At 36.3% G+C, this 27,134-nt stretch overlaps 3 protein-coding genes across 8 annotated transcripts in view; 1 reads left to right on the plus strand and 2 right to left on the minus strand.

The window, feature by feature from the left end:
- Nucleotides 1–26,825, minus strand: part of LOC139969536 (uncharacterized) — a 39,366-nt gene extending 12,541 nt beyond the window's left edge. For 3 of the 5 annotated variants that reach the window (XM_071974612.1, XM_071974614.1, XM_071974611.1), the window contains exon 1: nucleotides 26,709–26,825. The gene's annotated coding sequence lies outside the window, so the exon portion shown is untranslated. The remainder of the gene's footprint in view (nucleotides 1–26,708) is intronic. The other 2 variants (XM_071974613.1, XM_071974610.1) reach the window with 2 other exon arrangements.
- LOC139969519 (uncharacterized) lies at nucleotides 101–15,810 on the plus strand. 2 transcript variants are annotated; one of them, XM_071974571.1, is made up of 12 exons: nucleotides 101–651; nucleotides 2,727–2,842; nucleotides 4,251–4,314; nucleotides 5,386–5,519; nucleotides 6,241–6,315; nucleotides 6,861–8,640; nucleotides 9,011–9,067; nucleotides 9,162–9,221; nucleotides 9,657–9,710; nucleotides 10,368–10,406; nucleotides 10,719–10,814; nucleotides 12,886–15,810. In XM_071974571.1, the coding sequence occupies exons 2-12, from the start codon at nucleotides 2,840–2,842 to the stop codon at nucleotides 13,011–13,013; spliced, it is 2,490 nt and encodes an 829-aa protein (XP_071830672.1). In that variant the 5' UTR covers nucleotides 101–651; nucleotides 2,727–2,839; the 3' UTR covers nucleotides 13,014–15,810. The 2 variants fall into 2 exon arrangements, with proteins under 2 accessions (XP_071830672.1, XP_071830673.1); XM_071974572.1 differs by lacking the exons at nucleotides 101–651; nucleotides 10,368–10,406 and having other exon boundaries at nucleotides 1,700–2,842.
- Nucleotides 19,548–24,200, minus strand: LOC139970213 (uncharacterized). Its single transcript, XM_071975851.1, has one exon. It carries the CDS (start codon nucleotides 24,198–24,200, stop codon nucleotides 19,548–19,550), a length of 4,653 nt encoding a protein of 1,550 aa, XP_071831952.1.
- Nucleotides 26,826–27,134: the final 309 nt, after the last annotated feature.

Consider the following 27,134-nt stretch of genomic DNA (forward strand, 5'->3'; position numbering starts at 1 on the left):
CAGACATATATATATATATATCTATATATATATATATATATATATATATATATATATATATATATATATGTGTATATATATTTGACTAAATTATGTCATTAGGGGACAAACACTCGGAAAAAAATGTAATTTAGGAGACAATTTTCATTTCAGGAGACATTGTTTTGTCTCCGAAGTTCTTTCAGATGATATCTCGGCGTTACCGCTGAAATCAAACCTCCCGCCAATACCAGAAGTGGCTATTGCATCCCGCCAGAGTGTGGAATACTCCATTTAGTAATAGGAGCGTCCAGTCTTCATTACAAGGCAATTTAAAATTGCAAGAAATATACTGAGTTGTTTTCACATTCCACTTTGGAGACAATCACTTTTTTGGGAACTACGGGCATATCCTGCTGTATATCTCTTCTAGATTTCTACAGAATATGTTTTTATTACTTCTATACCGGTCCATAGTCGCAACGTTATGAATATAACAAAATCGTGAGATATATAGACGATTTTCCGAAAATCGTTCCTATTTTCGTTATGGTAAGTTCTGATGACGTAATTCATCCGTTCAATTCACTAACCGCACTCGTACGTGTACTAGCTTACAACTTACAAGTGCAAGCCAGGGACATCGGATCAAGTTATTGTGTTTGACCAATGGTAAGTTAATCGAGAAAGAGTTAGTTTAGCATGTCATATACGGAATAAACAGTGATTTTACTTTGACAGAGTAAATTTAGGAGGCAAGCCCAGTGATTGCATCCACCGAACAATGTTCCCAAGCTGATGGCGTAGGCCGAAGTTATCCTTGACTAACGTTATGCTACAGTTACAATAGGCATATCTACCCTACACTACAGTAGGCCTACATACGGAACTGAAGTGCAGACTAAATGTTTTATTTTTAAATCTAATTATTTATGATTATGATCATTTTTTATTAGTTTTAGTCTAATTCTTTAAGTATATTCATATTTTATTTTTTCGTTATTTTCTGTTGTGGTTTTTATAATGCCTTATCTTAATAAATCAATCATATAAACTAAGACAGGGTTCATTGGCATGCATGGATGATGGAGATAGAGCGAATAATTGGTCACATTTTGGTTCCATGTAGCGAAATGCTTGAAACAATTTTGAATCTTTTTCATACTTGTGAAATTAATTACATCTACTTCGATTACTGTTTTTTCCTTGAACGGTGGTGCATATTTTTTGACAGTGAAGTTGACTTTGATTTTGCTAGACATTTTGTGTCCTATTGGAATTACCCATGTGAAATAGCTCACATTTGATGCTGGCTAAAGAAATTAGGTAGGCTATTGCCTAGTCAATTAGTAGTACTAAGGCCTAGGCCTGTAGTAACTACATAAGTAATGACTGGTGTTAAGGCCTACTGTAAGCCTATATAGCGAAATGTTAGGCCTAGGCAGGCCTAAGCAAAGGCATGTAGCACATATACACATAAGTAAGTCTACGTTAGGCCCTAGACTAAGTTCTAAGTTTATGTGTTTGGCTATTTGCACTTCTACTTCCCTTGTACTCTAACTTCAAAGTTAATTTCAGGGACCAAAGTTGTGAATAATAAGTGGGCTACCTCATACTCATACTCATGGTCTTACATTCAAAGCCTTGATTATTTCACATCTAGGGCTAATACTCCGAGTCCTACAAACTCCCTTTACCCTAAGTGAAGGGTTTCTTGTACCTGCATAATTGTTTAGGTCTAGGCTTAGGCTGTGGTGGCTGTAGGGAATCAGAATCTGATTTCAAGGGGAGGGGGACTTAAAAACTGCACTTTGCCTTGGCTAGAGAAGAAAAATGGAAACATCAAACATACAAAGCTTTGAATCCAGCACTTGAAGCAATATCTCCCCACTGCCCTTGTCCCCGGATTAAGGATTTAAATAGGCATTGTGACTTCTACCTCCACTGTTCTTCACTCATGAGAATTAGTAAAAGGGTCAAATGCAGTCATCCCAATTTTTCCTGTATTTCAAGCTTGTCTGGCTCTTTCCAACAAGACCATTCATTTGTTTCTGAATTGTTAAATTTATGGAAGATAAGTCCTTGGATCTATATGTCATTCATAATTCTTTTATATCATTCTTGAAACATGAAAGTACTTTTGAGGGAGATGAGATTTGACAGGTACAATGTTCTGATGGTTTAAAAGTTAGGCTCAGGGGTCGACTGATTATGCCCTTTAAATAAGGTTAGCAGTTATGGTAAGATAAAGCCACTTTCACTATGACTTTGGCTCTGCTCTAAGGGACTTGTATAGGAAGCACTTTGGAGATTGCCTGTTGTATCTACTTAGACCCTGTGTTGGATACCAAAGTAATAACAAACAAAATTGTTGTCACTTGTCAAAGTGTGTTGTGTACAGAAATGTCTTTTCATCCATTTTCAAGCAAGGTATCCCCCCCCCCCCACCACCCGCTCCCTGAAGAAGTCTATGTAAGGCGAACTGCATCGTAGCATACAAATCATGTGTGTTAATATGACACTGTTTTTCATATACTGAACCAATACTGTTATATACACATGCGTAGGCCTACTATATGTAGTGGCAAATACAAAACTGTTTATCCTCAATCTCAAAGAAGTGACAAATAAAGGAGCTTTGATGCTCATTATTATATATAAATAGAGGTTATGTAACAGTGAAACAGATTTAGGATAGGTATATTTTCCTGCATTTATATAAGTGCTTTATCATTTTTATACTACAGCCCATAATGACTTGTGAATGTGATGTGGACTGGACAGTCGTTTCAATTATATTAGCACTAACTGGCATCGCAGCTGTACTGATTTACATATCATTTATACTACTTATGCATCCATGGTAAGGAACTTTCAGAATTATTCTTTGTTTTTTACCATACAAATTATGCATATTTGTTCAACCTATATCTACTATAAGAAAACAGTTTTCAATTGAAAGGGTTGTGTCATACTGTACACAGTATTGTAATGTGAAATTTGTACAGTTATGTGATATCCTACTTCAGAGTGCCGCTGTGACAGCACTAAAGAACATATAGGCCGACTCAAAATGTGTAAAACCTACCTTACTGCCCAGTCCCTAATTTTGAAGATTATTATTGAGATTTAACTGCATTTAGATTTTACAACAAGTATATATGTAAAACAGCAAATAGCACAATCACTTTAGGAATAATTTATATTTTCTCAAATTAATGGCCTTATGTAGAATCATCTCTATACATAAAAACAAAGGACTACAGTTGTTAGTTTTAAATGTATATATAAATTAATCCTTACATTGCTCCAGATGAATAAATCAACCAAATGAGATTGTGCACTCAGTGTTCCAGGTGGATATATCCGCCTTAGAGGAATGGTGTGTTCAATGTATTAGTTTGTAACACCCCGTCCCATGCTGTTTTCATTTCTGAAATGTTTATATTAGAGTAAAGGATGCAATTCCGCAGAAATCTATGCTATACATGCAGTTGCACTGATATTTTTGGAGAATTTTACAATTGGACATGGCTTGTTGCTGCAAGTAGTGTATAGAGGAGGCACTTGCTGAAATAATAGCTGATCTCAGCAGTGATGATGAGGGTTTTGCTACTTGAATTCAGCATTACAGTGATAATAGTTCACATTATAAGTTAAATTTATCAAACTAAACACTTTCAAAGTTTTTCAAAGTATATACCATAAGAATGTAAATTTAGTTTCCAACAATATTTATGTATGTGTTATGTTAGGCCTTGGCAAATGATTAATTCAACTAAAGTAGTCTACAAAGTGCAATATTATGCCTGGCCTGGTCCAGTTATATGTGTAAGCTTTTGCTGATGTGACAGGCTTTTAAATATGCAAAAATGACTACGTGCCACACGGTCAGAGCAGGGGTAACTTGTGATGCAATAATAGCGCGTTCAAAATGAGAATGTGAAAGAGACAGTTCAATTTCTCTTCTGTTTCTATGCTATAACCTGTAAATGTGTGTGTGAGTACTCACAAGAGGACAAAGTCTGTCTAGTCTATGTATAATAACCTTCACCTGACAAGAAAATTTCACTGATTGACAATGACAGGGTAATCTTTCTATTGTTAGGAGTTAGTATAAAAAGGACAAAAACAAAGAGGAAAATATCACAAGAATTTACAGTTAAAAAGCATGTTTCTGGAGACAGGCCTCTCCGCCTAGTTTTGTTCAGTACAGGGTTAGGGTTAGGGTTTGATTTAGTTCCAATTCTGATGATTTTTTTTTACTTCAGAAAATTGCAAACATGGGTGCTCCAACAGATGCTCCTCCACCATATCCCGATGGCGAAAAAGCAGGTATTACATAAAGCTACCACTCATTCATTTAACAGTAACCTATGGAATCATTTCTGTTGCTCAGAGGTGCCAGTTGGAATGCAGAATCATATATAATTTTTGCCAGTTTTTTCTTTGTTACTGATTTATTACGTTCAGTGATATGCTCACGCCAGGCTGCGGCGGGAAGGCATGTGTTGGCCGTGCATGGCAGTTCTAAATCCCTCCAAGTACAAAGAGAATTGTAAACATTTCTGCCTATTCTTGATGATTAATATCACAGCTTTTACCAAATTTACCAACAAATGGGAGAACAGTTGGGACAGAAGTTAGCTCCAGAATCGGAAAAAGATAGCACCATTTGCCATCTGAGTATACTTGCAAAGATTTTCCAAATGGGAGGGGGACACCCCACCACTTAGACCCTTCCTCCAGGACGTGGATCACACAACCTTGCAAACCCGTCCGGCACTCAAATATTCCTGAGCACATCCCTGTACATATACACAGGTAGTCAAGGCGTTCTGTGAAAATTCCTAACATGGCTTTGTGATTAAAGTTTTAAATGAAATTGAGGTGTCATCCATGGTTACACGGTAGTGTTGCTTCTGACTGCCCCCCCCCCTCACCCCACAACCTCATCCCTAGCCTAGCAGGTAAATGGATCACCACCAACTATGGTCTGGATAGTACAGTTGGTAGAGCATATGACTCGTTATCATGAGGTCACTCTGGTTCGGAAACGTGTTTTCGCTCAACTCTTTCTCCATGGTGTGTATAAATTTTATCAAGTCAGATTTTCTGTTAGAATCTGTAGGTGGTCAATTTTGGTATCGTTTCTTCGTCGTCGATATTTGTGGTGTTTTGATTTTTGATACAGATATCGTTTGATAGTTTGGTCATAGGTGGTCTTACTGCGATCGAGCTTTCCGACTTAGACAGGAGTTCTAACCAAGTAAATTCAACTCAACGATGTCTACATTGCATTGTCATCGTCAACATTGTCCGCATAATTTCTACCCAGCAACATGTTTTTTTTCTGCATTCATTTTTTACACCCGTTACAACCCTTTTCTCCTCTTGTGATTACAGATTCACCTTCTTATACCGAGGGCACGGCTTACCCTCCTCTCTTGCAACAGGGATATCCACAAATGGGGCAATTACCTCAAGCACAACAGCCAGCCCCAGGGTATTCGGCACAACAACCAGCCCCAGGGCATCAGGTAAGCATATGTCCACATCCCCGCCTCTCCCCCTCTCCCCACTCCCATCTAGTTTTTTGGTTGCTGTTTGGTGATATTCCTTTGCACGATATTGATATATTACATCATATACAACCTACGTGGGTTATGATTTTTCATCATACTACTTTCTTTATCAGTTTTTGCACTGTTGCACACAGGATACTGCACCGCACTGCACGTATATTGCAGTGTATTTCTTGTATTGCAGTATGAAAGTCGATTGAAACCTTTAATATTAAAAAATGTCGAAACTAGCCAGAGTTTTCTTTTGGTCTTTCTCTTGTTTGTGGATTTGAAAAATGATAAATTTGGGAGACAGTGAATACATACTGCAGTAAAAAAATTCAGAAAGTCTGTACCAGTGGCGTTTCCTCTAATAAATTAAATGTTACAGCCAAAATATCTTTGACAAAAGTATACATAGTGTCATAGGACATGGGTGTAGAGTCTAAACGTGCATATATATATGTGACCACCCAGACCATACAGAACTAAAACAGGTACTCACGATTTCAGTTTTTCCCATCCACTACATAATAATGCTATAGTAACAGGCTATTGTATATTAAATCAGGCTTTGTAATTATTGCAAAGTTTGTTTACAGGCCTGTGCAATTGCATAGACAGTAAATGATCCAAAGCTGCAATCCTCAATTGAATATGACATTCATATACATGCTTTCTTTTGCTTTATGCTAAGGATTCTGATGAAAGCGATGATGAGGATGATGATGATGTAAATGATCCACCGTATTGCCTAGATGATGATCAGCCTGTAAGTTTGTGAGGTCGACTATATCATTAGCAAAGCAATAGTTACCAAAACACTTCCTAACATTTTCACTTGAACACTTCATTGGTAAATTTTGCCACTTCCTTGTAGACACCACCCTTCCCTAATTATCTAAATTGGTAGGTAGGGTCCCTTTGAGGCTTTCAGTTTATTTCAAAGTGTGTGTATCGGAAACATGCAGAATCTTTGTATATGAAGATATGTTTGAAGTTTAACAAACTTTGGTTGTGTAAAACATTTGGTTTGTCTGAAAATGAAGAGCTGGCATGAGCCGAATGGCACGATGTGATATCAGATTACTACGAAGGTAGTCACTTTGATGACTATTTAGTTGGTATTCAATCTGGAATGCTTATTGTCAAATTGGTCCATGATTTTTGGAAGCTTCAAGTTTGTATAAACATTGATAAATTTGAACCTTGTGTCAATAAATTTGTCTACATTTGTAATATTTTTATTAGTATAATGCCCTGTTATAGATTTTATCTATCTACACTTTGAAGTATCCTGTATTCTATTTTATACAGCCACAACAGAATATGCGATGCGGTAGACGAAAATTGCGTGACTATGTTTCAGATAGTGAGGACTCTGATGAGGATTGTTCTGATAGCAATGGGGTGTTGCAACGACTTGCAAATCTACGTTGCCTAAGAGAAGGAAACTACAAAAAACCAAGAAGAACATGCCCATTTTGCTCTAAATCCTACAGTGAGAAACTGGCAAGACACATTGGAAATATCCATAGACACATTCCACAAGTTGCTGCAGCATTGAAGCTTCCAAAGAAGGAAATGGATGAAGCCTTTTCAAAGATGAGGAAGGAGGGGATCCTGATGGTGAACAAAGAAAAGATGAAAAGCAGAACACCAGTGTTTGAGAGAGAGAGAAACACTGCATCCAATCAACCCCTTGTCATGTGTGGACTATGCAAAGGTTTCTATGTCAAAAAGTGTTTCTCCAGACATAAGATAAAGTGTCAAGGTGATAGCTGTGAAGAAGCATGTACAATACCTGTGTCATTACTAATGTCTGAAACAACAAACCAAAACAAACTTTTGTCCGAGTTTAGTGTAAACATTTTATACAAATTCCGAGGCGATGAAGTTGGTTCTATTTGCAGAGAGGACCCTGTGATCCTGAATGTTGGCAAAAGACTATGGGATAAGGGACGAGCCAAGGAAAACAAGAAAACGGAGGTTCGTAAGTCTGTAATGAGTGACATGAGGAGACTTGCCTCACTTTATCTGCACTTCAAGGAGCAAAAGACTATCCATGCTTCACATTTTACTCTGGAAACTGGTACATCAAGGGATATGTTTGATCGAAAGAACTTCAGCATCCTGAGTGAAGCAATTAATGCTTACACACTAAACAAAGAGAAAGCCAGTATCAAGTCAGGATTAAAACTTGGTATCTATTATCTTCTAAAGAAGGCCTCAAAGGTGATCAAAGCAACACATCTTGTAGAAGAGAATGACATTGCAGCAGCTGACATAGACAGGTTTGTCTCTGTTCTAGAGCTGAATCAGAACTTTCTGTTTGGAGATGCTTCATATCAAATAAATATGAACCGCCAAAAGAACTTGAGAAAACCTGCTGCACTTCCATTGGAAGAAGACATCAACAAACTTCGAAGTTATACTGTGGCAACATTGAACTCAATGATGAATGATGACTTTATCATCTGGGATTCACACAACTTTAAGAAATTACGGGATCTAACTGTCACAAGATTAACACTCTTCAATGCAAGAAGAGGTGGTGAGCCCAGTCGTTTGTCATTGGATGAGTGGAGACAGGCCAGTTGTAATGCTTGGATTGATAAGCAAAAGGCAGAGGCTATTCAGGATCCTGTAGCGAAACATCTCCTTAATGAGCTCAAAGTCACATACCAATCTGGCAAAGGTAACAACCACTTGGTTCCAGTATTGTTCCCTGGTGATTGTATTAAGCCCATGGAAACACTCACTAGCAAGGAAACCAGAAGCACAGCATGCATAAGACAATGCAACCCATACGTCTTTGCATGCACACAAGGATCCAACAATCATGTTAGTGGATGGCACGCCCTTAATGGTGTTTGTGATGACGCAGGCATTGACAGCACATCAAATCTTACAGCCACCAAAAATAGGCACAGAATTAGCACCATCTATGCATCACTTGAAATTCCTGAAAAGGAGAGAGCACTCTTTTTTAAGCATATGGGACACAGTGCAGACATAAATGAAAACATTTATCAAGCACCTGCTGCAATAATGGAGGTTGTGAGAGTAGGGAAGCAACTGCAACAAATTGATAAAGGTGAGAAAACTGGGCACCATGCATATACCTTGGGCAGACAGCTCTGGGTAAAACTCATCAACATGACCATTCCTTGACAAATTAGAACTAGGCATCAGGGATGGCTGTAAAACCTGTGAGGGCACTTAAGCTATTAGATACAACCCACCAGTAATTTGAGCATACTGGTCCAGTCATCACTGGATTGTAAGTGATGTACCTCACTCATCATTTTGGTATGCTTGGGTGTGGAAATATGAAATTTTAGCAGGAGTGTCACAGCACATAGATATGAACTTATTTTCCTACTAGGGTATTAATTGAGTTTTTAGAAAAATATCTAACTTACTTGTTTTAGTACTTTTACAATGTATTTTTCTTATTTACACAGCAAATCCATCCACGCAAAATGATGAGTACTCTTCCGATGGTGCAGAGAACAGCTCAGGTATTTTCCTACTAGGGTATTTAATTGAGTCTTTAGAAAAATATCTAACTTGCTTTTTTAATAGTTTTACAATGTATTTTTCTTATCTACACAGCAAATCCATCCACTCAAAATGATGAGTACTCTTCCGATGGTGCAGAGAGCAGCAGTTCAGGTATTGTACAAAATCATGTTGAATCTTTTTTGTAATGAATATTTTTTAAATTGATAGCACTTTTTTATTGCAATTTATTTATTAGTTTAAGCCTATATGTGTGTGGTTTGGATTTGTTATCAGATTTCAAGAATGCCTTGCAGCATTTTATTGTAGAAAAATAAACAGTTTTGTTATAAGTTACATGAGGTAAGGTTAAGGTGGTAACACTTGGTAAAGCGCACATTACTGTAAAACACTCAATAGCGCTCAATGGTAGAGTGTCCATTTAAGTCATGTCTACTTCAGTTGAGACTCATGTCAGTAAATTAAACTTAGTCCAGAAATTCAAACTTTTAGTCTGAGTCACGGGCATGTTGTTGTTGTTACAACACAAGAATAAATTTTGTTCTAATGATTTAATGTTGATATGTTTGTAATATTCTTGCACTACAGACAGTCAGGCAGGCACCATTTTAAGCTCTGAAGCAGAGTACCACGTTCAACGAGGTAATCAAATTTTCTTTAACCTAAAGTGTCCGTGCATTAAAACCAGAGCATTTTTCAAATTTGTAATGTTACTCCATGAAGAAAAATATACTTTCAACGTGCATTTACTGTGTAGATTATGATGCTTACTGAATAGAAATTTAATTTTATTATCTAATTGAAATCAGTGCGAGATAAAAAACTTTACATATTGCTGTTCATTTAATTGTAACTTTTAATATGAATTATGTTAACAAAGGTGTTGGTGAGAGTTGCCTGACAAAAGTGTGAATTATATGAACAGAAACGTGCCTTCTGATATGGTGATTAGCATGTTTCTAAACTAATTTGAAAATGAGACAGTTCTCTAATCGGTGAATCAACTAATGGAAATGAAACATAGGATTCTAGTAAAAAGGATACTCAAAAATTGAGCATATATAATGTTTTTTTCAATGTTATTGTGGACCATGCTTCACATTACATCTCTATATCATGTAAAACACACAAACATGCATATACAAAGGCAGTATCTATTGGTCTGTTTTGAATATGGTATGTTATTTAGTGGAGGATACTTAATCACAGTGTGTTTTCATTAGATGTTCCACATTATTTTGTTTGCTTGATGTAATCGATTCATTCAACAATGCTATCAATGTCATTTCTTTTATGCAGGATGCAAACGAAAGCATGATGCTGGTAAAGTAAAATCAGGTTGGTCATTGATGATATCACTTGTCTATGATAACACAGCTAGCTGTAGTTTAGTCATGTATATAAGTTAGTATGGCAGCTACATAGTCCTGTTTCCCTCATATAGCTGGTGTGTGCAGTCAAGTTTCAGAAAAAGAACAAGCATTGAGGATAGCTTTCTTACCCCTGTCATGGCCAATAACTATGTACCTATGTGGGATAGATGATAGAAACAGTTTATGAGGCAGTTACACCTAAGCAGTCTGCCTAGGCACCATCTTCCAGTGTTAAATTTTTGTCTCAGATTTGTCAAATTTACGCTCCATTCGACAGGACGAAAATATACAAGATGGAATCAAAAGGATACTGCGCAGGTGCTTAAATACTTCAAAGGAATGATTACTGGCACCCAAGAGAAAACCATACCAGGTATGTATTTGTGCTGTCATTTGTAATTCAAAGTTTATATAATGGATATGATCATGAAGGTGTATCCAAGCACCCATATTGATAAAAACATACTTGTAAATCAATGATATTTGCAGCCTGATTCTGTGAAAGTTTGTTAACTGAACACAGTTGACTTTTGGTGTGTATCGGTTACATAGGATGTCATTGTTGTAAGAATATAATTTTTCTCTAAGCAATTGATATGATCTACCAGTACCAAGCAAATGACAACTGCAGATTAATGTAACACACTGCACTGCTTGCTATGCTGAAGATAAAGGTGTATATTTCAACTTCTTAGCAATTGCTCTTCTTTTTGGCTTGCAGGTTGCTTTGCACTTTTTTAGGTTTCTGGAGTCAAAGCAAACTGAAAATTATGGAATTTCAAAATAAAAATAAAACGAAAAATGAGAAAATGTAAAACATTAGAAAGTTATCATGAAATAGGTCTCTCTCACTGAAACTAGTTGTTCCTTTGTAACATTAGAGGCTCATTCGCTCATAATTAACATAATATTCATACATAATTGTGCCATGCCAAATCCACGAAGTCTTGTATACTAAATATTGTCATAGAAAAGTCGAAGAATTTACTTTTCAAGATCGTGCCAGACTTTCTCATCAGTCATTTAGTAGTAAACCTCTAGTTCTATATCAAATATAGTTTTAGAAATGTAGTTGGGATTTTTTCTGCTTGTTTGGTTCCTTGCTAAAAGCAAATGACCTATGTTTTCAGGGTGGCGTGTATGCGTGACATGTGTTTGTGTGACGCTTTGCTTATATGCACGATAACTCAACAAGGGCATGACAAATCATTACCATATTTGGTGAGTAGATGAACCCTATAGATTTTGGCGCTCATAACATGTATATTAATGAGGTCCAAGGTCAAACGTGAAAAACTCCAAATTGCAATAACTTGGCTACTATTAGTTGGAATTTCGTCAAACTTGGTATGATGATATTGGTAGACAGTCTTCACACACTGATATGTGTTGTAATAATTATCATGCATATTAATGAGGGGGCGGGCTTAGCAATATTTCGGTATGAACAGTTTGTATGCACAATAACCTAAGGAATTGACCCATGATTACCATACTTGGTGGGTAGGTGGCCCATTGTGAGTAGATGAACCCTTTTGATTTTGGTGCTCATATCATGAATATTAATGAGGTCACAGGGTCAAACGTGGAAAACTCTAAATTGCAAAAACTTGGCTACTATTAGTTGGAATTTCGTCAAACTTGGTATGATGATATTGGTAGATAGTCTTCACACACTGATGTGTTTAACAATTATTATCATGCATATTAATGAGGGGGCGGGCTTAGCAATATTTCGGTATGAACAGTTTGTATGCACAATAACCTAAGGAATTGACCCATGATTACCATACTTGGTGGGTAGGTGGCCCATTGTGAGTAGATGAACCCTTTTGATTTTGGTGCTCATATCATGAATATTAATGAGGTCACAGGGTCAAACGTGGAAAACTCTAAATTGCAAAAACTTGGCTACTATTAGTTGGAATTTCGTCAAACTTGGTATGATGATATTGGTAGATAGTCTTCACACACTGATGTGTTTTGCAATTATTATCATGCATATTAATGAGGGGGCGGGCTTAGCAATATTTCGGTATGAACAGTTTGTATGCACAATAACCTAAGGAATTGACCCATGATTACCATACTTGGTGGGTAGGTGGCCCATTGTGAGTAGATGAACCCTTTTGATTTTGGTGCTCATATCATGAATATTAATGAGGTCACAGGGTCAAACGTGGAAAACTCCAAATTGCAATAACTTGGCTACCATTAGTCGGAATTTTGTCAAACTTGGTATGATGATATTGGTAGATTGTCTTCACACACTGATGTGTGTTGCAATTGATATCAGGGCTTAGCATTACTTTGGCAACAAAATTTTGTGTGCATGAATTGTTATTTTAGTAGGGCTTTCTTAGAAATTTCCCTATGAATGGAACTAATGAACAGCAGCAAGAAACCATGAAATGTTTTTATTCTGGATTTTCTTTGATTTGTAGGTAGACATGACGTGGAAGTATTTCTCAAGAAATGCAGACTATCAACATCTTATGACTGCTTGACCATAAGAAGTAAGGTCATGAATGAAAGAAACAAGTGGCATCGGTTAAATGGCCTACAAGAATAATGTGTGACTGTGCCTTATAAGTATACACATGATGTGAAAGGTTTTTTTTTTAAAGAAATGCAGACTATCACCATGTTATGATTGTTTTGCTACCTGAAGTAATGTCACAATTAAAAGAAACAAGTGGCATCAGTTACATGGTCTACATTAACAATGTGTGACTGTGCCTTATAAGTATACACATGATGTGAAAGGTTTTTTTTTAAAGAAATGCAGACTATCACCATGTTATGATTGTTTTGCTACCTGAAGTAATGTCACAATTGAAAGAAACAAGTGGCATCAGTTACATGGTCTACAAGAATAATGTGTGACTGTGCCTTATAAGTATACACATGATGTGAAAGGTTTTTTTTTAAAGAAATGCAGACTATCACCATGTTATGATTGTTTTGCTACAAGAAGTAATGTCACAATTGAAAGAAACAAGTGGCATCAGTTACATGGTCTACATTAATAATGTGTGACTGTGCCTTATAAGTATACACATGATGTGAAAGTTTTTTTTTTTTTTAAAGAAATGCAGACTATCACCATGTTATGATTGTTTTGCTACCTGAAGTAATGTCACAATTAAAAGAAACAAGTGGCATCAGTTACATGGTCTACATTAATAATGTGTGACTGTGCCTTATAAGTATACACATGATGTGAAAGGTTTTTTTTTTAAAGAAATGCAGACTATCACCATGTTATGATTGTTTTGCTACCTGAAGTAATGTCACAATTGAAAGAAACAAGTGGCATCAGTTACATGGTCTACAAGAATAATGTGTGACTGTGCCTTATAAGTATACACATGATGTGAAAGGTTTTTTTTTAAAGAAATGCAGACTATCACCATGTTATGATTGTTTTGCTACAAGAAGTAATGTCACAATTGAAAGAAACAAGTGGCATCAGTTACATGGTCTACATTAATAATGTGTGACTGTGCCTTATAAGTATACACATGATGTGAAAGGTTTTTTTTTTAAAGAAATGCAGACTATCACCATGTTATGATTGTTTTGCTACCTGAAGTAATGTCACAATTGAAAGAAACAAGTGGCATCAGTTACATGGTCTACAAGAATAATGTGTGACTGTGCCTTATAAGTATACACATGATGTGAACGGTTTTTTTTTAAAAAGAAATGCAGACTATCACCATGTTATGATTGTTTTGCTACAAGAAGTAATGTCACAATTGAAAGAAACAAGTGGCATCAGTTACATGGTCTACATTAATAATGTGTGACTGCCTTATAAGTATACACATGATGTGAAAGGTTTTTTTTTAAAAGAAATGCAGACTATCACCATGTTATGATTGTTTTGCTACAAGAAGTAATGTCACAATTGAAAGAAACAAGTGGCATCAGTTACATGGTCTACAAGAATAATGTGTGACTGTGCCTTATAAGTATACACATGATGTGAAAGGTTTTTTTTAAAAAGAAATGCAGACTATCACCATGTTATGATTGTTTTGCTACAAGAAGTAATGTCACAATTGAAAGAAACAAGTGGCATCAGTTACATGATATGACTGTGCCTTATAAGTAGACACATTAAAGAAATGCAAACTATCAACATTTTATGATTGTTTTGCTACAAGGCTTAATTAGTTTTGGTTATAGGAGATATTTTTTGATGGGTGTGCCTAACAAATGCTTTTTAATGAGATGGCAATTACCATATTTACATGCTCTTTAATGTTGGCAGGTAAATATATGTAAATTTCTTGATGGTGAGGTAACTCACAAAAGAGACATTTTAGCATCTTTTCTGGCAACAGTTTGCACTCTATTAAACCATTTTGATTTATACCAGCTTGTTTCATCAGAATTGTTACTTTTTGTCAATTTCACCCATGCTTGTCTGAATTATTTAAGCAAGTTCTTTTAAGAAGCTAAAACTTAGAACCAGTGGAGGTTAGGAAGCTGCATCAGCTGTCTGCTATGGGACATTTTACAAGACAAGACTTCAAGTTTATGTCTCAACTGTTTATTTGCCATTGTAAGAAACTTTATAACAGTCCTAATTGTAGCTGTGTATGTTAACTATGCCTCAGTATTGTACTAACAAAACTTACGTAATAAAGTTAAAATATCTCATTGGTGTTATTCAGTCCAGTCCAGGCTAAATATAAATACTAATTGATTGCCAGATAGAAATTTTGCTACAGAGTAATTGTTGTATGCCTATTCAATTGTCGTATATGCTAAATTCTAATTATTTCAAACTTAATTGGTAAATCGAAAAGTATTGTGTGCATTAACACAAGCTTCAACACTGATTCCATATGAACTTATACAAAGGTTTCATCTGATAATATAATATTTCAGCACAGGCCTCATTGGACACTATATGCATAATGGTTCGTTTTGGCTGTTCTTTTTCTTGCCTAAAATGTTTGCAGAAATTTAGTTATTGACCATAGTAACATTCGGTTGTTGTTTTGAGTTAAGATTTAAACCCATTTTATATGTTTTGTTATATGGTATGTTAAATGCCTGTGTGTTATATGTTGAGCTGAAAAAAAACTTAACCGTATTAGTGTCATCTAATTAGTACACTCAGTTTCCTTCTTGATTGATGTGTATTTTAAATTTGAACACTTTATGCATAATGGTTCGTTTTGGCTGTTCTTTTTCTTACCTAAACTGTATGCAGAAATTTAGGTATTGACCATAGTAACATTCGGTTGTTGTTTTGAGTTAAGATTTAAACCCATTTTATATGGTTTGTTATATGGTATGTTAAATGCCCGTGTGTTATATGTTGAGCTGAAAATAAACGTTACTAAACTTTACCTTATTAGTGTCATCTATTTTGTACACTCAATTTCATTCTTGATTGATGTGTATTTTAATATTTAGCGACAATTAGTACCTCCCATATAGTGTTGCACGTCTTAGCAACCCTCCCCTTTATGTGCACTTTAACAGACAACTAACCTTATAGAAAAAAAAACATTCCAAAATGGTACAGTGCATGCAATTCCAATATATTAAGAGCCTCTTTTTGTTGGTCGCTATTTCTTCACTTTTGTACAGATGTGTACCCACAAACAAATATTCCTCTCCATTGAGGTACTCAGCTGTTGTCTGGTCATTTCATAAAATAATAAATCACGCGACGAAAAATCTTTACTCTTAACAGTGTAACAAATTATGAATAAATGAAGGGACTTCAATCCCTAGTTGCGTATGTTGAGTTGGAACTCCGGAGTATCGGTGAATTCGTATTTAGTGGTGAAGAGTATAAAAAGCATACCAGCTAAGTCCGAGGTAAAAGAAACGATCAATTCCGCGTACAAATAAACTGCTATTTATAATGTTGGGTAGGCTTAGTTTGTTACGTCTATTACGGTCCATTTAATCACGGAGGGCGTGGGCCTGGCGGACACTCAAAATGAAAACAAATTCTTTGTATTCGTTACGCTTCCATAACGATCGTTTACGTCTATTATAAAAACGTAATAGTGAACAGTTTGGAATAGATATACGGAAATCACAATATATATTTTAATATTAAGTTTGCTTCTTAGGAGACGTCTCCTTAATATGCCTTTCTTCATAAAATGTCTCCCAAAAGAAGGAATTGCAATAAAAAAAAAATTGGGAGACAAAATAACACTACAGAGAGTTATATATTTGGTCCATTCCTTTATGATCGTATTTTTTTTTGTAGCTATTGAGACATAACCTTGCAAGCTAAAATGCATAAAATTTTAACTCGCTGGGCATTTCGTTCAAGATTTATGCAACATATACAATATTGTCTCCCATATATCATATTATAATCATTGTCTCCTAATGGTACAATAAAGTGGTATATATATATATATTTATATATAGATATATATAGATATATATATATAGATATATATTTATATATATATATATAGATATATATATATATTTATATATATATAGATATATATATATATATATAAAGATATATATAGATAGATATATATATATATATATATATATATATATATTTATATATATATATTTATATATATATATATATATATATATATATATATATATATATACATATATATATATATATATATATATATATATATATATATATATATATATATATACATATATATATATAATGTCTGTTGGCGTGTGTTGGAAAGTAAGATATATCCACAAAAAAAAAGGAAAAAATGATACTTTCATTTCCAAATTTATTACTTAGAACTTTTATGAGTATGCATGCTAAGCTAAAAACCAATAAGGTCTAGTTTCTTCCATTTCATTACGGCAACTGAAAAAGAGCCGTTTTAACGCTCGAAATATTTTTTAACCGATTTAACGTTCGGAGTAATAAAGTTGGAAATGAAAGTATCATTTTCCCCCCTTTTTTTCTTGTGGATATATATATATATATATATATATATATATATATATATATATATATATATATATATATATATATATATAGATATAGATATAGATATATATATAGATATATATAGATATATATATATATATAGATATAGATATATATATAGATATAGATATAGATATAGATATAGATATAGATATATATAGATATATATATATATATATATATATATATATATATATATACATATATATATAATGTCTGTTGGCGTGTGTTAGAAAGTAAGATATATCCACAAGAAAAAAAAGGGAAAAAATGATACTTTCATTTCCAACTTTATTACTTAGAACTTTTATGAGTATGCATGCTAAGCTAAAAACCAATGAGGTCTAGTTTCTTCCATTTCATTACGGCAACTGAAAAAGAGCCGTTTTAACGCTCGAAATATTTTGTAACCGATTTAACGTTCGGAGTAATAAAGTTGGAAATGAAAGTATCATTTCCCCCCCTTTTTTTCTTGTGGATATATATATATATATATATATGTCACCCACAAAAAGAATGCAAGTGGCAATGCGACACATTCGCCTAGCGGCTATCCAAAATCAATATGCAATGTAAAAAAGAAATACTCCAACCAACTAATGATGCAGAACAAGTTTTATAAATTCAACTTCTTAAGTGAATAGGTATTTATTGAGGAGGAACTTTCTCCTTAAAATAATAAAAAAAAGGAACATGCAAAATAAAGGTTACAGCGTTCTGTAATACTGCTTAGGAACACGTAGGACTCCTGAATACTTAGAGATAACAGATTGCTTTGGCGCAATCTTTACCAGAGGATAACATATACTAGATTTAGCTTAACTACTGAAAAGTTTGAGACTTTCCAAAGTTTTGATACCCCTGGATCTTTTTCAATTGCGAGAGAGCAAACTGGCACGTATAAATTTAGTCTTAATATATATTAATTGGATATTCTTTTCTCTATAAAAGAATGAGATTACCTCTTCTAGTCTGAAGAGCTTTCCCCCCTTTACATCATGAAATTCTGATTTAACATTTATCTTAAAAAAAAAATGAGTTCTGAGTTGTCACTATGACGAATATTGCCTAAAGGTGTTGACAATACTTGTTGACACGTGGTTGCTGATATCAGGTTGTGGTAGGTGTTATAGTCGGTGATAAAACTATCCTCAAAAGCTTCCGGTCTTCGACCCAATGTGAGAGGAAAGTGGCAAATGGTTCCAGTTCTTAAACTGTCAGACGAGCTCTGCAATACAGCTTTACTTTATCCGGTCAGGTGATGTACTTCCATCCCAACTCTGCCGACAAGCTGCCCTATCCAGAACACTAAATATTGTGTGATACTGGAATCTCCAGGGAAAAATTGTGTTTCAAGCTTTCACAGTTAAATGCCAGACATTAATTAAAGTATGCTAGCCCAGGCTTCAATACAGGTATCCTATATATAGGATCCTGTGCCCCATGATATGAAAATCACAATATTGTAGCTCCGTCTTTTTCAGCTAAGAGATATAGCAGGACTCAATCCGATGATGGTATTTTGGAGAGTGAATAAAAATCTTATCCAACACTCACTTTACTGGCTGGATGTGATGTCACACGTAATTACTAGTGCATCAATTTGCATAACTTGGCAATACAATACATTGTCATCTTGACTATGTCCTGCCCTGGTAGGTTTCTTTTGTGTGCACTAGCTATGCTATGCTACCCTGTACCTTTGTATTATTATACTATGCCCTGACCTGGTGATGTTTCTTTTGTATACATACTCAATTATGCTACCTTGTATTTTTGTAGTGAAAAGAGGGATTAGGGTTTATGTAAATTGTCCTACATCCTTGGATACTACTTTCCAACATCAACAACAACCAGCATTGACTAAAGTAAAAGTTACTAAAAAAAAACTTTCTAAAATAAACAGCTGACAGATTGACTTCTTCTGTCATACAAATACAAATTAACTAAATTATACTATTCTAATGTGACAATTAACTCCCTCCTTTAATAAAATGTGTCTAACACATTTATACACATCTCACATTAGGATATTTGTTTCAGCCTATCCTGCACTGAAATCTCCTTCAATTTCCTCTGCTTCTCCCTAAGCTTCCTGAAATCACACATTTCCATACACTATTGGAAATGAATTTCTTACAGCTCTTTGCTGATGAAGGATAAGAAATTGGCTTGCATTATTTCTGTACTTCTACTCAAGTAGTCAGCCCCTACATTATCGGCTCCCTTTATCACTTGGATGCGGTAACGATATGGCTGTAATGCCAGTGCCCACCTCATTATCCTTCCATTTGCCACTTTCGACTTCCGAATGCATGTCAATGGTTGATGGTCTGTCTCTATTACAAATTCCTTGCCATAGAGATATGGCTCAAACTTGAGTACAGCCCAGACTACGGCCAAGCATTCTCTCTCCATCACTGAGTATCTCATTTGACTCTTGTTCAGCTTTTTGCTAGCATAGGCTACTGGAAATTTTTCACCTGCAAACTCCTGAAGAAGGATCGCACCAACTCCTGTATCCGAAGCGTCTGTCCGAAGTGTGAATTCTCTGTGGAGGTCGGGGAGCTGAAGTATCGGTGAGCTTGCAAGCTTACTCTTCAGTGTTTGGAACGCCTGTTCCTGGCTCTCGCCCCATCTAATCACGTTTGGTTCCCCTTTCTTCGTACAGTTAGTCAGTGGTACTGCCACGGCTGCGAAGTTTGGTACAAACTTCCTGTAGTAACCTACCAACCCTAAGAATGATCTCACTTGAGTCTTTGTAGTTGGTCTCTCTGCTTGCTGAATGGCTTTAATTTTGTCAGGTTTGGGTTTTACTCTACCTTCTCCTATAATATGTCCTAAAAATTCCACCTCATTGTACCCAATGAAACATTTTGTAGGTCTAGCCGTCAAGTTGGCTTTCTTGATTCTTGTGAAGACTTCTTTTACTCTCTGGAGATGTTCCTCCCATGTCTGAGTGTGTATCAGGATATCATCTACATAACTATGGACATTCTCAATTCCTTTAAGAAGCTTCCTCATCACTCTGTTGAATGTAGCACCAGAATTCACAAGACCAAATGGCATCATATTGAACTCGTATAACCCATCATGAGTCACAAATGCTGTTAATGGCTTCGACTCTTTTGCCATTGGGATTTGCCAGTAACCTTTGCTCAGATCGATTTTACTGAAGTAGCAATCCTTGGATAACTTTGCAAAAATCTCTTCCTGGTCTGGAACAGGCTCAGCATCAAACTCCGTGATCATGTTAATTTTGCGTGTGTCGCAACAGGCCCTCAAAGATCCATCCGGCTTCTTTAATGCTACCAACGGACAAGCGTATGGACTTTTGCTGTGCGATATTACGCCCATCCTCAGCATACTTTGGATCTCCTTGCGGATATCATCTCGAAGAGCATGTGGTATTGGATAAGGTTTACTCCTTATAGGTGTTGTATCGCTGACTTTGATGACATGTTCACCGAGCTTTGTCTTCCCCGGTAGGTCAGTCAAACTGTCTTCAAACTCTGTCAATATTTGTTGTACCTGTTGAGTTTTTGTTTTTCCTAATTGTCCGCTGATATTCACATCAGTACTTCGCTCCTTCTGAAACATAGGTGGAAGATGTATAAGATCATCTGTGGAAAATGATTTGAGTTCAGATATACCAGATTCCTCTTGTGGTTCATCTTCTAGAACCGATGTGCAGACAACTTCATACATACTTTGTATTGGCATCTCGAACATAGTAGCTGCCACTTCACGTCTGTTATATTTCTTTAGCAGGTTGGCGTGAAATGTTTTGACCCTATGGCCAAAGTCTATTTTGTAGTTCATCGTACCAACTTTCTCCACTATTGGAAATGGTCCCTTCCACTGCATAAGTAGCTTGTTCCTAACAGTGGGGAGAAGGAGGAGGACTTCTTCTCCTACTTTCATGTTTCTTACTCTTGCTTTCTTGTTGTAGTACGTTTTGTACCTTTGTCTAGACTTCTTGAGCTCCTCACGTGCTAGTTGACATGTTTGCTCTAAACGTTCCTGTAAGTCCAACACGTACTGGTACACAGTCTTCGTCTCACTTACTTCTGATTCGCCGGTCCATAATTCCTTAAGAATCCGCATAGGACCACGCACGGTCCGCCCATATAGCAGTTCAAATGGTGAGAAGCCTGTGCTTTCCTGTGGCGTTTCCCTGTACGCAAACAGTAGGGGATCTATATATCTGTCCCAATCTTTAGGCCTTTCATCGCACATCTTCTTTAACATTGCTTTCAATGTGCCATTAAATTTCTCTACCAACCCATTGCACATGGCATGGTACGGAGTCGTGGTTAATCGGCGAATTGACAATAATCGGCTAACTTCTTTCATGACGCCAGAGACAAACTGAGATCCTTGGTCAGTTAATACTTCTTTTGGGAAGCCTAATCTTGAATAAATTCCAAGGAGTTCCTCAGCTACTGACTCAGCTTCAATGGTTTTCATTGGTACTGCTTCTGGGTATCTAGTTGCGTAGTCAACTAAAACCAATATGTATCGATGTCCACGCTCTGTGGCTGGCTTGATCGGTCCTACTAAGTCTACTGCTACCCTTTGAAATGGTTCTTCAATCAGCGGCATACTTCCTAATGGTACTTTAGTAACACGACCTTTAGGGAGGGTTCTTTGGCATACATCACACGACTGACAATACCTGGTAACGTCTGCTTGCATTCCAGGCCATGTAAAGTCACTCATTACTTTATCACGCGTCTTTTTGGATCCTTGATGACCCCCTAGAATCGATTCGTGTGCTACCTTTAATACATGATCTCTGTAGTCAACTGGAACTACTACCTGCCTAAATCTGTTTCCAAATTCCACTCGAGGAGAACTAAATTCTCTGTAGAGAATGCCACTGGACTTCACATATTTATGAGTACTCCCATTTTTACTCACTTTATCATCTCCTGTTTCGGCTAACTGTCTGATTTTTTCCAAGGTGGGGTCCTGTTGTTGCTTTTCACGTAGCATGTCTGCAGTAACCTCTTCACCAATCGGGGACGATACCTTTAACTTTTTAAAGGGCTTCTCTTTTGCTTTGCTCTGACTCCTAGTCTGTGCTGCGGCAACTGTATTTGGGTCATCATCATTCCTTATTGCCATAGGCTTGGTTACATTTGGTGGTGGTTGTACTGGTTGATCCTGTGTCTGTGACTCTTCCCAATTCGGGTCTGGATTGGTAGGTTCTCGTACACCTGGGACATTCCCTAGAATTAAATCATAGACTGGATCATTCATACACAAGGCCGAAACTGAACCTGAGAAGTATGGAGTATCCACGAGTATGTTGGCAACGGGATATTGTCGTACCGTACCGTCAATCAGGATGCAAGTTTTAACGTCACCTGTCATTTGGCTGGGCTTGACGTACTGAGATCTTACAACTACACCACTGCATCCACTGTCCCGTAATACTTTAACACTTTGATTCCCTATCTTACCCATTTGAACAGGCATCGACGATAAATTCTGATCTTTACATGCGGCTGTAACTTGAGTCAATACAGTTAACTTGTGACCACAATCTAATGTGAAGAATCCCTTCTTACTTGCTTGGAATAGATGAGGATCTGGCTTTACCATCATGAATGCACCAATGTCTGTACATGCACCGCCAGTTTCCTTTTTGTCTGGAAGGTTCTGTTCGGTCGAAGTTGAGGCGCGTTTCTCCATCATGTCACTAAATACATCTGTCATAAGAGCCATGGTTTGCATTCGCTTTGTCCTACAGTCTCTTGCAAAGTGGCCTGGTTTATCACAAATATAGCATTTCCTGGGTTCACTTCTCTGCCCAGAATACGTTTTCCCTTTCTGATTTTGTTGCTGGAACTTCTGATTGTGATTGTGGAATCTTCCGTTGTTACGATTCTGGTTCCTCGTGGAATTACTGTTTTGAGTACTTCTACTATTCTTGGAGTGACCAGGATACCAACCTCCATGTGCTTCTACATATTGATCGGTAAATTCACCCATTGTTGTGATGTTCTTCGGCTTTCTTTCTTTCAGAAATGTTTCCAAATCTTTGCTACATGAGTTCAAGAACTGCTCTCTCAATATTATGTCTTGGAGTTGTTCATAAGTAGTTACTTCCTCTAATTCCATCCATCTATGGAGATAATTCTTTAATTTTGCGACATACTTCGTTCCTGTATCTTCATGTGCAGGTCTAATATCACGAAATTTCTTCCTAAAACCATCGGCTGTAAGGTGGTATGCACGTAATAAGGCTTGCTTTACCTTGTCGTAATCTTTGGAATCCTCAAGTGAAAGTGATGAATATTCAAACAATCCACAACCTTGAATAAGTGCTGAAAGACTTGTGGCCCATACAGTATCCCTATCCCAACCTTGCAATGTGGCATAACGTTCAAATCTATTGATATATGCATCAATGTCGTCTTTCTCTTGGTTGAATGGTGGCAGTTTAGGTGGTCTACTTCTTGCTGCACTACCATTACCATGATAACCTCCATTGCCTATCTGTGCTTGTGCCTCAGCTTGGGCTTGCTTTGCTTCTTCTATCTTGAGTTGTATTTCTAACTGCTTTGCCTTTTCTCTTTCTATCTTTTCTTGTCTCTGCCTATCTTCTTCTTGTTCGTGTGCATCAATCGCCCTTTGCTTAGCTCTTCGATCTCTTTCTTCATCTCGTTCTTGCTTAAGCTTGTCCCTTTCATCATCTAAGAATTGTTTTAGTTCTACACCTTTGAGACCTAACTTTTCTCCGATTGACACAAGTTTTTCTAACTCTAGTTGACTAGTCATGACTAATGTATAACAATGACAATGTATTGAAACCAATTACTGATGCCTGCAGTTTAGTTTAGAGTGCGCGCAATTTATAGTTACATCCGACAACAATGTAATTTCATATCATAGGTAACACAGTTGTACGATTAAACAACAATGATACACTAATTGTGTAAGTGGATTTCACGTCTGGCATAAAACATGTAAAATACAAAACACAATTAACTACTTGCCAACCAACATTACATTAGATGTTGCTTCAGTTCTTGTCGGGACCGCCAGTAAGACGCTAGAATGGAAGTACACGGGTAGACCGACCAAATAAGAGCTGCTCTTGCGGAATTCGTCTGCGAATACAAGTAAATACAAACAATTAATATACATATAATTCACAGGTTGAATTTTATGACACCAACCAGTTATGTATTTTTCACTTCTGTCAAAGAAAATGCTTATGCTTAAATCTTGGATAGAATTCCCGGACAGGCCCCCATTTAATTGTCACCCACAAAAAGAATGCAAGTGGCAATGCGACACATTCGCCTAGCGGCTATCCAAAATCAATATGCAATGTAAAAAAGAAATACTCCAACCAACTAATGATGCAGAACAAGTTTTATAAATTCAACTTCTTAAGTGAATAGGTATTTATTGAGGAGGAACTTTCTCCTTAAAATAATAAAAAAAAGGAACATGCAAAATAAAGGTTACAGCGTTCTGTAATACTGCTTAGGAACACGTAGGACTCCTGAATACTTAGAGATAACAGATTGCTTTGGCGCAATCTTTACCAGAGGATAACATATACTAGATTTAGCTTAACTACTGAAAAGTTTGAGACTTTCCAAAGTTTTGATACCCCTGGATCTTTTTCAATTGCGAGAGAGCAAACTGGCACGTATAAATTTAGTCTTAATATATATTAATTGGATATTCTTTTCTCTATAAAAGAATGAGATTACCTCTTCTAGTCTGAAGAGCTTTCCCCCCTTTACATCATGAAATTCTGATTTAACATTTATCTTAAAAAAAAAATGAGTTCTGAGTTGTCACTATGACGAATATTGCCTAAAGGTGTTGACAATACTTGTTGACACGTGGTTGCTGATATCAGGTTGTGGTAGGTGTTATAGTCGGTGATAAAACTATCCTCAAAAGCTTCCGGTCTTCGACCCAATGTGAGAGGAAAGTGGCAAATGGTTCCAGTTCTTAAACTGTCAGACGAGCTCTGCAATACAGCTTTACTTTATCCGGTCAGGTGATGTACTTCCATCCCAACTCTGCCGACAAGCTGCCCTATCCAGAACACTAAATATTGTGTGATACTGGAATCTCCAGGGAAAAATTGTGTTTCAAGCTTTCACAGTTAAATGCCAGACATTAATTAAAGTATGCTAGCCCAGGCTTCAATACAGGTATCCTATATATAGGATCCTGTGCCCCATGATATGAAAATCACAATATTGTAGCTCCGTCTTTTTCAGCTAAGAGATATAGCAGGACTCAATCCGATGATGGTATTTTGGAGAGTGAATAAAAATCTTATCCAACACTCACTTTACTGGCTGGATGTGATGTCACACGTAATTACTAGTGCATCAATTTGCATAACTTGGCAATACAATACATTGTCATCTTGACTATGTCCTGCCCTGGTAGGTTTCTTTTGTGTGCACTAGCTATGCTATGCTACCCTGTACCTTTGTATTATTATACTATGCCCTGACCTGGTGATGTTTCTTTTGTATACATACTCAATTATGCTACCTTGTATTTTTGTAGTGAAAAGAGGGATTAGGGTTTATGTAAATTGTCCTACATCCTTGGATACTACTTTCCAACATCAACAACAACCAGCATTGACTAAAGTAAAAGTTACTAAAAAAAAACTTTCTAAAATAAACAGCTGACAGATTGACTTCTTCTGTCATACAAATACAAATTAACTAAATTATACTATTCTAATGTGACAATATATATATATATATATATATATATATATATACATATGTAGATTTATATAATATATATATATATATATATCGACCACGCGGCAATATTAACTGTTTTGAGAAACTGAATGCAATGGTTGTATAAATTGTGTAACGTTCAGGAAAAACGGTGCGCGGTTATATGGAAAATGCACCCTTTTGCCTTCTGCAGGCAGTCAGCACAGTACATGGTGGTTCACGAATAAGACTGTGCTGTTTTAACACTTAAAGCAACCAATCGTATACCCACACACAACTGTAAACCTTAGACACAATAAATAGCCTACAAATCATGCAGCTGTTGAAAAAAGACACACGTTACATATATACATTTGTTTCTGAACGACACTGTGGTTGTTTATAGCTCCAGGGTAATATACGGTATACAAAAAAACTGATACTGCCATAAGCCACAGTGGTTGTAGATTCGACCAAGGAGTTGAAAACTTCCTTATTCGACTTACATAGTTAGTTCAAAAATAATATGAAACATATGTCTAATTGTTAGGGGAAAATAGAAAATAGAACTTACTTTGTCGGGAGTGTTTAGAAGTTGGCACGTTCTTACACCAGCTATAAACTACAGAAATAAGGAAGGCATGGATGATACTCGTCGAATGTTTTAATCTTGTGAGAACCAAACTAGCAATGTTTGTTCAAACCAAGGCGTGTACAATAAAACCCATCACAGACCACACCTACTTTCATAGAGTCTGTTAATTTGCATACAATTTATACCCAAATATGTATGGCAACCCTATACACATACGAGATATGAGCAGATTTGTGTTAGTGTTGTCCGTGTATGATATCCAGCATCAGAAAGAACACGGAAGTTCACGGAATAATCATGCACGGGATAATGCATATTCACGTCAAACGCCCTCACATGAAGATATTGCAAATCATTCGTCATTGCCCACTCACTCGTCATTACTTTGAAGAAGTTCACCCGCTT

The sequence above is a fragment of the Apostichopus japonicus genome, chromosome 7 (assembly GCF_037975245.1).
Source record: "Apostichopus japonicus isolate 1M-3 chromosome 7, ASM3797524v1, whole genome shotgun sequence".
NCBI classification, from domain to species: domain Eukaryota; kingdom Metazoa; phylum Echinodermata; class Holothuroidea; order Aspidochirotida; family Stichopodidae; genus Apostichopus; species Apostichopus japonicus.

Coding starts and splice junctions, on each gene's coding strand:
- LOC139969519 (XM_071974571.1), top strand. Junction 9,222..9,656: donor TGCAGAGAGCAGCAGTTCAG/GTATTGTACAAA, acceptor CTTGCACTACAG/ACAGTCAGGCAGGCACCATT. Junction 9,711..10,367: donor AGAGTACCACGTTCAACGAG/GTAATCAAATTT, acceptor TCTTTTATGCAG/GATGCAAACGAAAGCATGAT.
- LOC139970213 (XM_071975851.1), bottom strand. CDS start 24,200: ATGACTAGTCAACTAGAGTTAGAAAAACTTGTGTCAATCGGAGAAAAG.